The sequence below is a fragment of the Oxyura jamaicensis genome, chromosome 2, assembly GCF_011077185.1.
Source record: "Oxyura jamaicensis isolate SHBP4307 breed ruddy duck chromosome 2, BPBGC_Ojam_1.0, whole genome shotgun sequence".
Classification (NCBI taxonomy): Eukaryota; Metazoa; Chordata; class Aves; order Anseriformes; family Anatidae; genus Oxyura; species Oxyura jamaicensis.
In genome coordinates this window covers 36,896,600-36,909,385 of record NC_048894.1, presented here as the reverse complement: position 1 = coordinate 36,909,385, position 12,786 = coordinate 36,896,600, and the positions used below count along the sequence as shown (strand labels likewise).

At 35.7% G+C, this 12,786-nt stretch overlaps 1 protein-coding gene across 5 annotated transcripts in view; it reads left to right on the top strand.

Annotated features, from left to right (window-relative positions):
* ANKRD28 (ankyrin repeat domain 28) overlaps positions 1–12,786 on the top strand; it is a 117,865-nt gene that overhangs the window by 66,657 nt on the left and 38,422 nt on the right. For all 5 annotated transcript variants that reach the window (XM_035317660.1, XM_035317661.1, XM_035317659.1 and 2 more), the window contains 3 exons: positions 6,157–6,227; positions 9,143–9,343; positions 10,111–10,198. In XM_035317660.1, coding sequence (XP_035173551.1) covers positions 6,157–6,227; positions 9,143–9,343; positions 10,111–10,198 — 360 coding nt within the window. The remainder of the gene's footprint in view (positions 1–6,156; positions 6,228–9,142; positions 9,344–10,110; positions 10,199–12,786) is intronic.

Below are 12,786 nucleotides of genomic sequence, written 5' to 3'. Positions count from 1 at the left end.
TTTAGATTTTTTTGTTTGTTTGTTTGATTTTGTTTTGTTTTGTTTTTATCTTGAGGCAGCGCTCCAGTGAATTTACTAATAAACTTGCCCCCTAAAGATGCAAATGTTTTACAAGCAAGTTCTCTTAACACTATGGTCTCTTGAAGTCTGGATGTTCAAATCACCTCTCTTCTTTAGATTGCAGCTAGATAGGTTATTAACATTACCTAAATTTGGTAGGTAAGGAGGTGAACGGTAAATATGAGGCACAAAGATGCTTGTTTATAATTTACAGAATGATGGAACAAAAGATCATATGTTGGTCACTTAAAATTTCAGAAGCTTTTTTTTTTCATATTACGCTGTAAAGAGTAGTAACATCCATCAAAGTTGTATTATTATAGTGTATAATGTGCAACTTGATGTCCTGGTACAAAAGTGTATCTGTTTTCTGTGCTTAATTGCACTGAATTTAATTGTGTAAAGACTTGATGACAAACTACTGAGAAGTAGAAAAGCAACATAATTTAGTCTTGTGTAACTGATTGTCAAGATCCAAATTTTGTTCTTTTAAAGTCCTGATAAAGACTCAAGCTCTTGTTTCAGCTAAGTCTTTCAGGGGACTGTTATGATGGGGTTTATTCTATTTTAAAAACCTTTTTTTTTTTTTTTTCATTTGTCCCAAACTCTTTTTTTTAAATGCTGTCTGAGTAGTTCCTGCAGGCAAGTGAGATGTGAGGAGCAGGATGGATTAGTATTAGTATGATCCCAGATTGTGTTCCCTTGATTAGTAACCTTCTTCACGTTTTCTTTAACATAACATGCAGACTCTTGTTGCTTTCACTGAAATTAGCATACTTCATGAAAAGAAACTTGAGTTATGTTGTTTAATTTTTGAGTAGGATCAGTTACTGTTATTGCATTGATACTTCAATACTAACATAACACATTTCAGTTTGTATAACCCCAAATTTGCACTGCATGGAGCTCAGCATACATAAATGTGTGGTCTAGATCTCATTAAGGTTTGGAAGCCTGCGAGTATTTGTTGTGCTTTCTTCTGGGTCAGCTGTACCATGTAATAGTCATCCTGATGCTGGAAGACTAACATTAACGTAACAACATAGACTTCGTAGGATAGCAAAGACATTGCTCCACTCAAGCTGGGTTTCTTTCATCTAAGTCTCAAGCCATGCAAGTATTATAAGTCTGTGCGATGGCAATCAAACAGTTGAGCTGTTGAAGGGCTGAGAAAATATGTCACTGAGAAAATATCAGTGGAATGAAGCTTCCTTTGTCTGGGTTGCAAACGTTCCCATGTGCAAAGGCCTGTGGTTTCACGGGCACTCCTTTTACACTGGCTGTATCTTTTGCCCGCTTCCTCTTCCTTCCTTCAACAATGTGAGCGCCAGTTTTCTTTTTAGAGCCGTCTTCACTGCCCTCTGGCAACAGTTGCTGTGTAGAAGGTAGCTGAAGGAAGCAGCTCTAACTTTTTATGAGAGAGACTAACACTCATAACTTACGAAAAAGTGCTGATGTTCATTAGCTCAAGGAGTTTCAGAAACTTGTGTTGCTCTTGGAAGATCTAGGATTTAATGTCTGAGAGGTGGCAAAAACTATTTAGGCAAAAGAAATTCTGGAAGATAACTTGGACTTGATTGTGCTTACCTTCCAGTATTTCTCCATGTTTGTTTTTTAATTTTTTAGCAATAAAAATAAAAGTAGATGTTGAAGAATAATTGTGACTGATCAAAAGACATTCCAGTCCTCTCCCTCTCAATTTTTTTAAACTATTATAGATTGGCTATTACACATTTAGCTTCTACATACGTAGAAGCTGTCTCTCAAGGTCTTACTCATGATTTTTGCAGCAATCATTTTCCAAGTTTCCAGTTTTTCAATGGGAATTTAACCTAGATTTCACTAATTGTTCAAGTCATCATCTGAAGTCGTCTTCTACTTTCAACTTTTTTTCTTCATCTCCCCTTGAATGTTCACATATTTTTCTAGCTAAGGAAAAGATTTTTTTCATCTGTTCATTCCACTGTGACATTTTCTGCCTGCTGCTTTTAAGTGTTTCCATGGTCCTAGATAAAAAGTGGATCAGTCTAAAAGGAAAAAACTTCCAAAACTAGTACAAGCCCTTAAGTAAATAGTTAAATAGAATCTAATCACAGTGTGGACTATTGGTTATTCTTAGTGATTTGCACCTGGGAACTTCCTAAATCAGCAAAGGTGATTCCTGGAAGTATTCCAATATTCTAGATGTTAACCAAGTTTGTTGTTAGCTTTTTGAAATGTAGTCTAAAGGTCTTATTTACATCTCTCACTCTTAAATAAACATGTTTTCAGAGTTTCAAATACTGAACGGTAGGTGTCTATTGTATATGCAAGTGAAAACAGTTTTGCTTTATTTGCTTATGTTATGATATTGTACAATTGCCAGCACATCTTGTGCAATAATAAAGGGAAATATTGTCCTTGACAGCCTAAAAATACAGACTACGAACAGGCAGAATGGTGGAAGGCAATTCAGTCCTTAAAGTTAGTACTGTGGGCACAGACAGAAATGTCAGTTCCATTGTATTCCTTTTCTGAATCTATTTCCAGCTAGTGATACCTAAACTCTGTTGTACTTCTTCTGAGGAAATTTACAAATTGGAAGAATTCTCACGTTGAGTAACAGACAGGGATTGTCATGGCAAGCTAGCAATATTTCTTATGGAAGGAGAACAGGTGACGTGGATGAAATATTGCTGCATATAGTTGTGTGAGACTTTATGGACGAAGACAGAGGCGTGTGACTGTTTCTTGCAGCCCAGTCAACTGTCCATTGCGTGTCTCTTCAAGAGAAGAAGGGTTGAGATGATAGTTTCTACTCAAGCATAAGGATATTGAAACCAGGGAGATAGCAATTGCATCACATACACATGTCTGGGTATTGGGGGACATATGGATGTGGCCTGATGTAATTAAAGTTTTCAGAATCATTTGATAAATCAATGCCAACTTTGTCCCTGTGGGTATGGGTACGTTTAGGTTTCAGGGAGCTTTCTGTCTTGTCTAGAGCATCTGAAGGGGGAACTGAAGCATTTTCTCAAAATCATGCTGTAAGAAGTAAAAACAGCCTAGAGGGGGGAGTAGATGCAAGGTGGTTGGGAGAGTCTGTTTTATGAAATTTAAATCATTCTTGGCAGCATGTTGTCTTGCAGAAATTTAAGGAGGACATGTTGATTTAAAATATTATTTTGTTTAATGTAGGTAGAGCTACATCTCTCCTGATTCCCATAGTATTCTTATGTTCCACCTGTTTTGATTATTATTTTAACTTTGCCTTTCAGTCCTATGGGTTGGGAACTCTCAGAGTTTTTTACTGTGAAAAAGCAAACTTGGTAGCTTTTTCTTAGAGGAGTGCATCAAAGATACACGTCTTTTGTCAGAAGTGAGCTTTGTTCTTTTGTTGTCAGAGAATCTACAATTTTTTATGCTTTTGAAAAGATAACTTGTTTTAGTGTTCAGTTATTGCATTTTTTTGATGAATATGGGATGTCTTAGACTTAGGTTTTGGCTTATTTCTTCAGGTAGAAGATCACTTATGGGGCAGGGCCATTATTGTTTTGTGTTTTGTTCTTCTGAGGGGCCATGCTACTTTTAACCATCACTTCAAATTTCCTTAGATGTTTCTTTAACTACCTCTGGTTTTCTTTCCTACCAGAAACAAACACACCTTTTGGTATTCTTTTCCTTTAGTCCTAGCAAGTTTGGTTAACCTTCCACTGATAAAATCTTTTATATGGTAACTTTTTGTATTTATTCCTGCTCTCTTCTGATGGGATTTTTAGACTATATTGACCTCCCAAAAGTATCAGTGAGTGACTTGGCTGAGCCCATAAAGGCATCATGGAGCCTCAGCATGTTCTGATGGAATTCAAGTATTTGCCACTTCCTTGCAGTGGGAACGTGCAGGATTTCCATGCTGCCAGGTGTGGGGCTCCTCCTAGCTCAGGCGTGATCGCATGGGTGGATCTGACTTGACCTCAGACCCTGAGAATGCATTTTCCTGAGGAAAATCAGAATGGTAATTAGTAACTCCCTTCATTCTTACTGTGTATCATACTTTGCGTTAAAACACTTCAAAAACATTTGTATCATAAAGTTAGAAGCAGAAAGCAATTAGACTTTGAAAGTCCTTGTTCCTTGGTGTGAAGTTAGGTGGAGTTTGGTGCATTATTTAGGCTCTTGCTTTTGTCTGATGTGCTAAAACCAAGAAGTGGCTAAAAATAACCCGGAAGACGGTCAAAAGAATTAAAGACTTCTGTCTGATATGTCATACATTGATTATATTCTCATTTACTGATTATTCAGGTAGTTGTCTTTTGGGAAAGATTACTAAAAATCCTAAGAAAATTCTGCTGACGTTTATGACCATCAAATTATTTTTCACTTGGGCTCTGTGCAGAATTAGATATAGTCTACTGTATTATGCTACATGATATGGTGCGCTACAGTAGGTCCTTTTGATGGTTGACTAAAGTAGATGTTTATGCTAAGATTAAGTCTCTTAAACTTTTGTTAGAGTATGTTTTTCTCAAATGGAGTTAGACTTTTTTCCCATTCCTTCAAACTTATTTTCCAAAAACTTTAGAACTTGGAGAAACCTAAAGCTTCTGAAATTTAGACAAGGAAGGAAAGACGTCCCTGAAATTGTAGGCAATAATTAGAGACCTCAGGTCTGTCATGTACTTGGAGGAAGACCTAGGGTCAAAGTGAGAGTTTGGTTCCAAAATCGCCTGCATTGTTGTGTTCTTAAGTCAGAAAGGGAAGGATTGACCACAAAAAACAAACTCACAGAACTGACTTCACATCTTTGTTTTGCGTAGTACATGCAGTCATCAGTTTGTATGAACAGCTAAGTTCCTTGGTCGGGTTGTTCAGGTAACTGGGAAGGATTTCATTGTTGGTGCAGGTCTGGCAGACTCGGTCCCAAATATCCCATTTCTCGGCTGAGTATTCTGACCAGTAGCCTGTTTGATGCTTTGTGCCTTGCTGGTCTTTCATCCTTATTTATGTATTTATTATTTGTATAGAAAAAATTAACTTGGTTCTGAAATAGCACTAATATGGTTAGCTTGAGAAATTAATAATCTCTGACCATGTAGCATTAATGTTACTGTAAGGTATCATCCATTACTCTATGAATTATTTTTAAGAGTTATTTCCAAATTATATTTGCAAACATTTAGTGTAAATTCTCATGCCTCTGTAAAATGGTCTGTTTCCAAATACAGATGGCTAAATTTCCATACGAGGTATTAAGAAATGTGTAAGGCCGTGTGTATGTGAATATACACACAGAAATATATATGCATATGCACATATCATTAAAAAATTAAACCATTAGGCTTCTCGTTTGAAGTTCACTGGAACGTAGGAAGTAGTTAAGTTGCTTCCTTCAGGAAGAAAAAAAAACCTGCCTTCTTTCCTTTTGTTATTACAAAAAAAATAAAATAAAATCCCACCCAGGCTTGTCTTTCACAAACATTTGCGCAACCTCTTTTCTATACAGGACAGCTCTTTCTTGGGCATGCTTCTAGAAGCAGAGAGGTGTGGTTGTTACGGTCTAGGTGAGGCAGGGAGGTCCTGCAGTGGGCTAGGTGCCCTGGTGGAGTAGAGAACGTGCGTTCCCACTCCAGTAGAAGGGGAAGCATTATCCTACCCACCTTCCGTCATTCTCCATCATTCTGCACCTGGACAGCAGACTGACGAAAGACAAGGAAACTGGAGGCTCAGGGAATAGTTGTAGCCTCTCTCTTTTTTAAAGGAGAATTTGATCTACCGTGAGAAACTGAGATTTTTGTTGCTGAATGAAGGCAAGGAATCTGTCTTTCTAACCCAACAGTCTTTTGTGTACCTTTAGAAATGCAAAAGATTATAGAGGATTACCTAGGGTAAAAATATGAGTGCATTTTGATGGAAAAGTATTATAGATGGAGTGTTAAATAAAATTTTCTCAAAGGGTGGACTTCAGCTGGAGCAAAGACTTCTCTTTTTTGGGTGTTGTGCTGTAAGCCTAGAATAAGTATCTTGCAACAGTTCTCTCCCTGCACTTGAGAATATTTAACTCTTTATTATAAACATATTGTTAATTTCTGTTGTTCTTATATTTTCTTGCTACAGGAGCTAGAGTTAATGCCAAAGACAGCAAATGGTTGACTCCCTTACACAGAGCTGTGGCATCTTGTAGTGAGGTATGCTTTCTTTTTGACTGCTTTGTATTAAGGTAATCCATCTCAAAGTACCTTCTGTTCTTTGTTCAGTTTTTTACAAAGTAAAACTCCTCCAAACGGCTGGAATTGCAGAACACTTGAAACAGTTTGTTTAACATATTGACAGTATATATATATATATATATCATATGTCTGTGTAGGAAGAAAGGAGGAAAACAATAAACTTGCAGATTTCAGCTTTGCTCTTTACTTAAATGCCATCTCCCTAGCAGAGAAGATTCTGCGTGCGATGTTCTGAACTCCAGTGTACCTTTTTTTTTTTTAAGGTAACCAGAATGGTTCAGCATGAGGGAGCTAGAATTGAAAATATGGAATCTGCAGCACAATCTGCCTTTCTTCATGTCTTAAGAAACAAACAAAACAAAACCCAACCGTAATGAGTAATGATAGTATTGAAAATCACTTTAAAACTTAAAAATGAAATATTTATAAAGGTTTTGAAGTCTACCAGTAACACAGTTATGAGAAAGTCGTGATTTAAGAGTGAATTTGTTATTGTTCCTCTGTTGTTGATGTTCTTATAAAAAATTAAATGTATGTAGAAGATCAAAACAGAGAAATGCTGTGCTTGTTATGTGGAACAGTTTATGCAAAATTATCTCCTTTGAGATCCTGAGTCAGGCTGATGCTCACTTCAGTACGCCTCATAAGGAAAGGTGTTTTGGTTTGAGGTGTGCGTGTGTTCTTTAAAATTCTGTGCACGTTATTGTTTGAGAAGATGGAATTGAATAGTTTGGTTTTGGCTAACACTGAGGTTCAAGTATTTGATCCACGAACTATTTATTTAAACAGCCCTTGTTTCAGCTTTTGCTTTAGAATTCCCTGGGTAAATTAGATTATTTTGTCACTATCATTAATAGCTAAGTTATATGGAGATTGTGCTATTCAAAACTGTGTTTGAAAATCAAGGGAGCCTTATTCACAAATGCTGTTTGTTCTTTTTGAGTCTTTTTTAGGCTTCAGTCAGCTCCCAAAGGAGCTGAAGTACCAAATACTGCATTCCTCAGGGGGACAACAAAATTCATTAAATCAGTGAAGTTTGTAGAGAGGAGTGCTGCAGGCAAACTGGACCTAAATGATAACTTCAAGAAATGTGACCATGCTATTTTTTTTTTACATGTGGAGTATTTTAAACAAAACACGAACCAAAGGTGCAAACAAAGCAAGTAAACCAATCAGACTATTTAGCCTAATAGCAGTGATAGGCTCTTGTCAGAATTCTCTATTGAAAAACATGGCACATCACTGGAGACCGCGTAAATGGAGAGGTGGTTGATAACGCGTGGGCACTGGTTTGCAGCTGACAGTCATACGTGGTTTTAAGGCATTAAATGAAAAAAGCTGTAATGACAAAAACTCTGATAGTGGTTTCAGTAAAACATGCGGTCTTATCCTTGAAGCAAGGGCAGTTGCAGTCAAATAAAGACGCTGAATGATGCAAAATAGCTGGTATTATGGATTTTGCTGTCAGCTGCATGAGTTCAAGCAACTTCATGACTGTCAGGCTCCAGACCTTAATGTTTGCATACCCAGTCTACTTTGCTGGGAGGATCTGAACAGATTCACTAGTTTGTGAAATATGTTAATATATATTCATAGAGAAGTAGAAGATGGGTTACTTTTATACAACTTGCAAGTTTCAGTGTAGCGCTTCCTTCTGCAAAAGAGTTAATAGCTGTTCTGAAATTTCCTTGCTCTGATCATGTTTTTTCTTAAGATTTGGTTCAAAAAAGCCAGAAGCTCAAAATATTGATTAGATTTTAAAATATTAAATCTGCTTAAGTTTTTCTTAGAGAATAAAAATTGTTGCATTTATCGCTTAAATTATGAGGTTATGATGCAGTATTTTAACTTTTATATTTGTTCCTGTTTTCTTTTTTATTTAAAGTAGAAGAAATTTCAGTTTCTTGAATATAATTTATTGCACTTAATAGAATCCAGTGTTACTTAGCATTCTGCTCATGGCTGAGAATAATACCTAGCTGTTATACCACAGTGTGATTTGGAATTTCCAGTAACTACTTTTCATAATATATTTTAAGTTCAAAGTGCCAGCCATTTATTTTTGTGCTCAGTGTTTGAGTTGGAAGTCACTTAAAGCAATTAGTAAATTGTGGAAACATCATAAAATTGATGTAAAATGCAGTATTCATTGTCATGTTAATGTCAATAAGTGATTTTTTTTCTGTCTTTCAGCTTTGTGCACATATTTTAATAGGACTTGTTTATCTTGCCTTATAAAATTTTCATAGCGTTTGCATTTAACAAAAGGAAATGAATACTGTCTTTGTGAGATGGAATTTAGTGGAATATTTTGAAACAGTTTTTTCAGGAGTTTTGCAACAGTATATGCTGAAACTCTTTGTGATGTTGCTCTGTCTTATCTGTGGTTCTCTAAATGTACATTTAATAAGTTCATCTTTCTCTCTGACATTTCTAGACTTTGGCAGTTCAAAAGTTTTGCCTAGCAAATTGATGAAAGTGCATTTTAAGTTCATAGAAACTTACTAATCCTTGGCAATGGAGGAATTCCTGAGGAGATTTATTGAGCTTTGTAAATTAGTTGTGATGATGAAATAACTTGCCAGCTGGTTCACAGAATTGCAAAAAAGACCTGGAAAAGGTTGATGCAGTTGAACCCTGTAGGGAGTATATTCCTCATGTTCTTGAGAAGATTCACGAAGCTAGATTTATGATAAAGTACAAATCTCAAAGCATAAGAATATGTTTACAGAACAAATTATGGATAGTTTTATTCCATTATACTTTATACACGGTGTATGTATACTCAGATATATATTCGGATTTAAAGTATAGCATGTAAGATCTTTACTAAGTGGCTTGTTTTTTATTTCCATGTTTTTAAATGTTTTCAGGATGCTGTTCAGGTGTTGTTAAAGCATTCAGCAGATGTCAACGCTCGTGATAAGAACTGGCAGACACCCCTACATATAGCAGCTGCAAATAAAGCTGTGAAATGTGCTGAGGCTTTGGTGCCTCTTTTAAGTAATGTAAATGTGTCTGATCGAGCAGGCAGAACTGCGTTGCATCACGCAGCCTTCAGTGGACATGTTGAGGTATGAGTTATTTTTCTTAGTTTGTTTCCTACGTATTGTTCTGTCCAACACATTATAATTTTTAGTTTTTCAGGTAAAAATCATGTTTCTCCCCATCCCTTCAAAAAACACAAGCCAAACCCCTATTTCATATTTCAGTTTGTCTTTTGCATGGATCTGTGTACAGATTGGTTGTGTTACACCATTTAGTTGGAATATTATTATACCATACCTCTCTAAAGACGGACGCAAATTTATCCAAGTTAACTGGAGTCTAAACTAGTAATAGATAAATTTAAAATGAAAAAAAAAAAGATATTTTTCTGTTCATTAGATAGTGAATATATAGAGTCTGTTGCCACTGAAAGGGGAGGAAGTACATGCAATAAGCTCCAACTTACTAGTTTTCAAACCCTGAAAAGTGATTCTTGAGAAATTGTTACAGTAATTGCGTTAGGTAATTGGAGATAAATTGGCAGAAGGCATGCTTTTAGCGATCGCCTTTAGTACATCCCTTAGCCTGAAGATCTCAGAGATTCCACAGGTTTGCCATTATTAATTTATAAATCTTTTTGTTGTTATCAAATTTTCTGTTCCTTACAATCACTTTGTTATTGCTGCCAAGGTGGATGCCAATTTTTTAAGCATGTGGAATATTCAAAACCACACATACTGAAATTCTTTGAAACACACACATTTTTGTCTTCTCCTATGATTTTCTTTGCCTAAGTTTTAAGTAGAGTTTTCCATTGTGAATAATGGATTTATTTTCTTTCTGTTTGTCCCAGATGGTCAGCTTACTGTTGTCTAGAGGAGCCAATATTAATGCATTTGACAAGAAAGACAGAAGAGCTATGCACTGGGCAGCATATATGGGTATGTACATATTTGCAGTTGATTACTATTGTGGTAGTTTAAAAAAAAAAAAAAAAAACACATTTAGTGGTTTTGTATATTTCTGGGAAAAATGTTTAGATGATAAGCATTAAAGTTATCTGTGAATCTGCCAGAAAACCGTTAATAGTACACTTCGCATTGCCATGTAAGTATGTTTTTGTGGTAGGAAAATGAATTTATTTGAAAAAGAAAAGTCAATTTTTCTCTTCTAAAAGGAGGAAACAATGTTCCTTACTCAGCAGGAATCTAATCATAGGTGAAACTTTGCAGTAGTGCTGAACAAAAAGCAACCAGTTAATACAAGAGGCACCTCAAACAGAGGATGGTTATGCCAAGTTGCTTCTAAGTAATTCACATGCAACTGCTGATTGTATTTGTCATCGCAGAATGTATTGTACCTGTTCAGAAGCCAAAAAACATTTCAAAACACATATTCATTTGATGCTTCTAACTTTCAGAAAAACTCTAAAATTCTTCTTTGACATGTGCAATGCGCCATATATGAACAGTGAACAGCTGCGTTTCAGTACCAATTTCAAGAAGAAAACATTTGATGATTCTGTAGTCTTACTTGCTATTCAGTATTTTAGCTTATAGTTTCATGATCTTATCCAGCCAAGGGAAAAAAGTAAAAGCAGTAGCATCAGTCTTGTATGGATCTATACGCCTGGAAATTTGAAGATGAAATATGGAATTAAAACCTGGTCATATGTGATTCGTTGTTCCTGTTATGTTTTGATGATCTGCATTTTTCTTTGTATTTAATATCATGAAATGTTAGATTTCCTTAGAAAATACATATTTATATGCATATGTTACCACCTTAGGAAACTTAAAGAGAAGAACATTCAGGAGAACGTGGTTGTATTCTTTACAACATTTTTTTTTCAGAGGTGATTTAAAGATGTGAACATTGTGTTTTTTTTTTCAGTTAGTCTAAGATAAAAATAGGACTTGAAACTACAGTCTCAGTTAAACCTTGAACTGTGGTTTACAAAGAAGCATCTTGTATTTAAATTAATGTACAAGGAGAATAATTTCTCTACTGCCCCTTCTCTGAGTAAAATTAACAACTTTATTGTATCTGATATCAAATGAAAAAAATAAATAAATGCATAAACTGGGAGATAATGCAGACATCTGTCAGTCTAGGGTAACTCTGCCTTGGCAGTCTGATCTTAGGCAAAATGTCCCTGAATATGCAGTTTGATATTCATGTTCATCATTAGAAATTGGACACTTGTTTATAAATAGGCATAATGCTTTGTAATGTGTATGGGAGGGGGGAGGAGCAGTTCTTAACAATGGATTTGAAGTTGCTAATTAAACACATTTCTCATCTGTTATTCAAAAAGTAGGGACATCAAGCATCTTACAACTGCTTTCCCGGTCTTGCCATGAAAAAGGAAATGGAAGCAATAACTTAAACATGGAAATAAAATTTTAAAATCAGCTACTGAGCAAAGCAAAAGAGCAGCATGTATGTGTGTGTTAACTTACCCTACGTAAATACCATTTGATGAAAAACCTTACCCTGAGTTTCAGGGGATTGACAATGAGTTGTTCATTCTATGAAATATGCCTTGGTCCAAGGACTAAAAATTCTAGTCTTTACGAATTAAAAAGAAGCACTCATTTACAGATTTAGGCTTCACATAAAAGTGATCATCTCACAGATGCCTGGATTTGTTCAAAAGTGGAATTATTAACTATTGTCTTTGCGGAGTTCTGTGGTTTAGGGCAATTTCAAATTAGTCATATGTCCCTGCCAGTACAGGTCTGAAATAATCTGATAGCAATGTAAAATAAGGCTGTGAAATGCTAAAAAGAACAATAGGACGGTGCTGAGATGTCTTCAGAAGAAAAGATTTGAAGATGCCATTAAAATTCAAAGAGACTGTGACAGCATTAATACTCCTAAGTTATTTTTTGAAAGCCCGTGATATTGCCCTTCAAGTACTGATACCAGTTAAACAGAGAAGTTGGAGAACAGCCTTCGTTATTGATCCAACGTTCTTTGGAATATTTTGTATTGGTATTTTGTAATTTACTTATATATGCAGAGAAATTTCTTTGACAGGCCGTTGACAGGCACTCATTTTGAGGTGATTGTTTGCAGAATTTTGTTGAATGCAAGTAAATGCACGAGGTGACAGAGATTTGACAAACTTCAGATAGACATGTTTTCTGGCTTGTGCTCACCAGGATGGAAAAAAAGTCCTCTGTTTTTCAGATGAGCTACATTTATTCCAATTTTAATGAGTGCTATTTCATAGGCTATTAGCAGGAAATTCTCTTAACGAACAAAGTGGGAAAAATGTAATTTATCTGATGTCTGTCATCCTAGAAATACTTGCACACAACAGAGTAGGAAAACAGAACTCGCAGAGAAGTTCAAACAAGCAAAAGAAATCCTGATATCCCTCCCTCACAATTTCCATCCATTTTACACTGCTCCAGTGTAAAGAAAGCCTTAAAGCTTTTCCTCTGTATAAAATAGACCATAGAGTAAAAAAGAAATTAGGCTTTTCGTCATTCTCCTATAAATAACTTTATAGGGTTACATC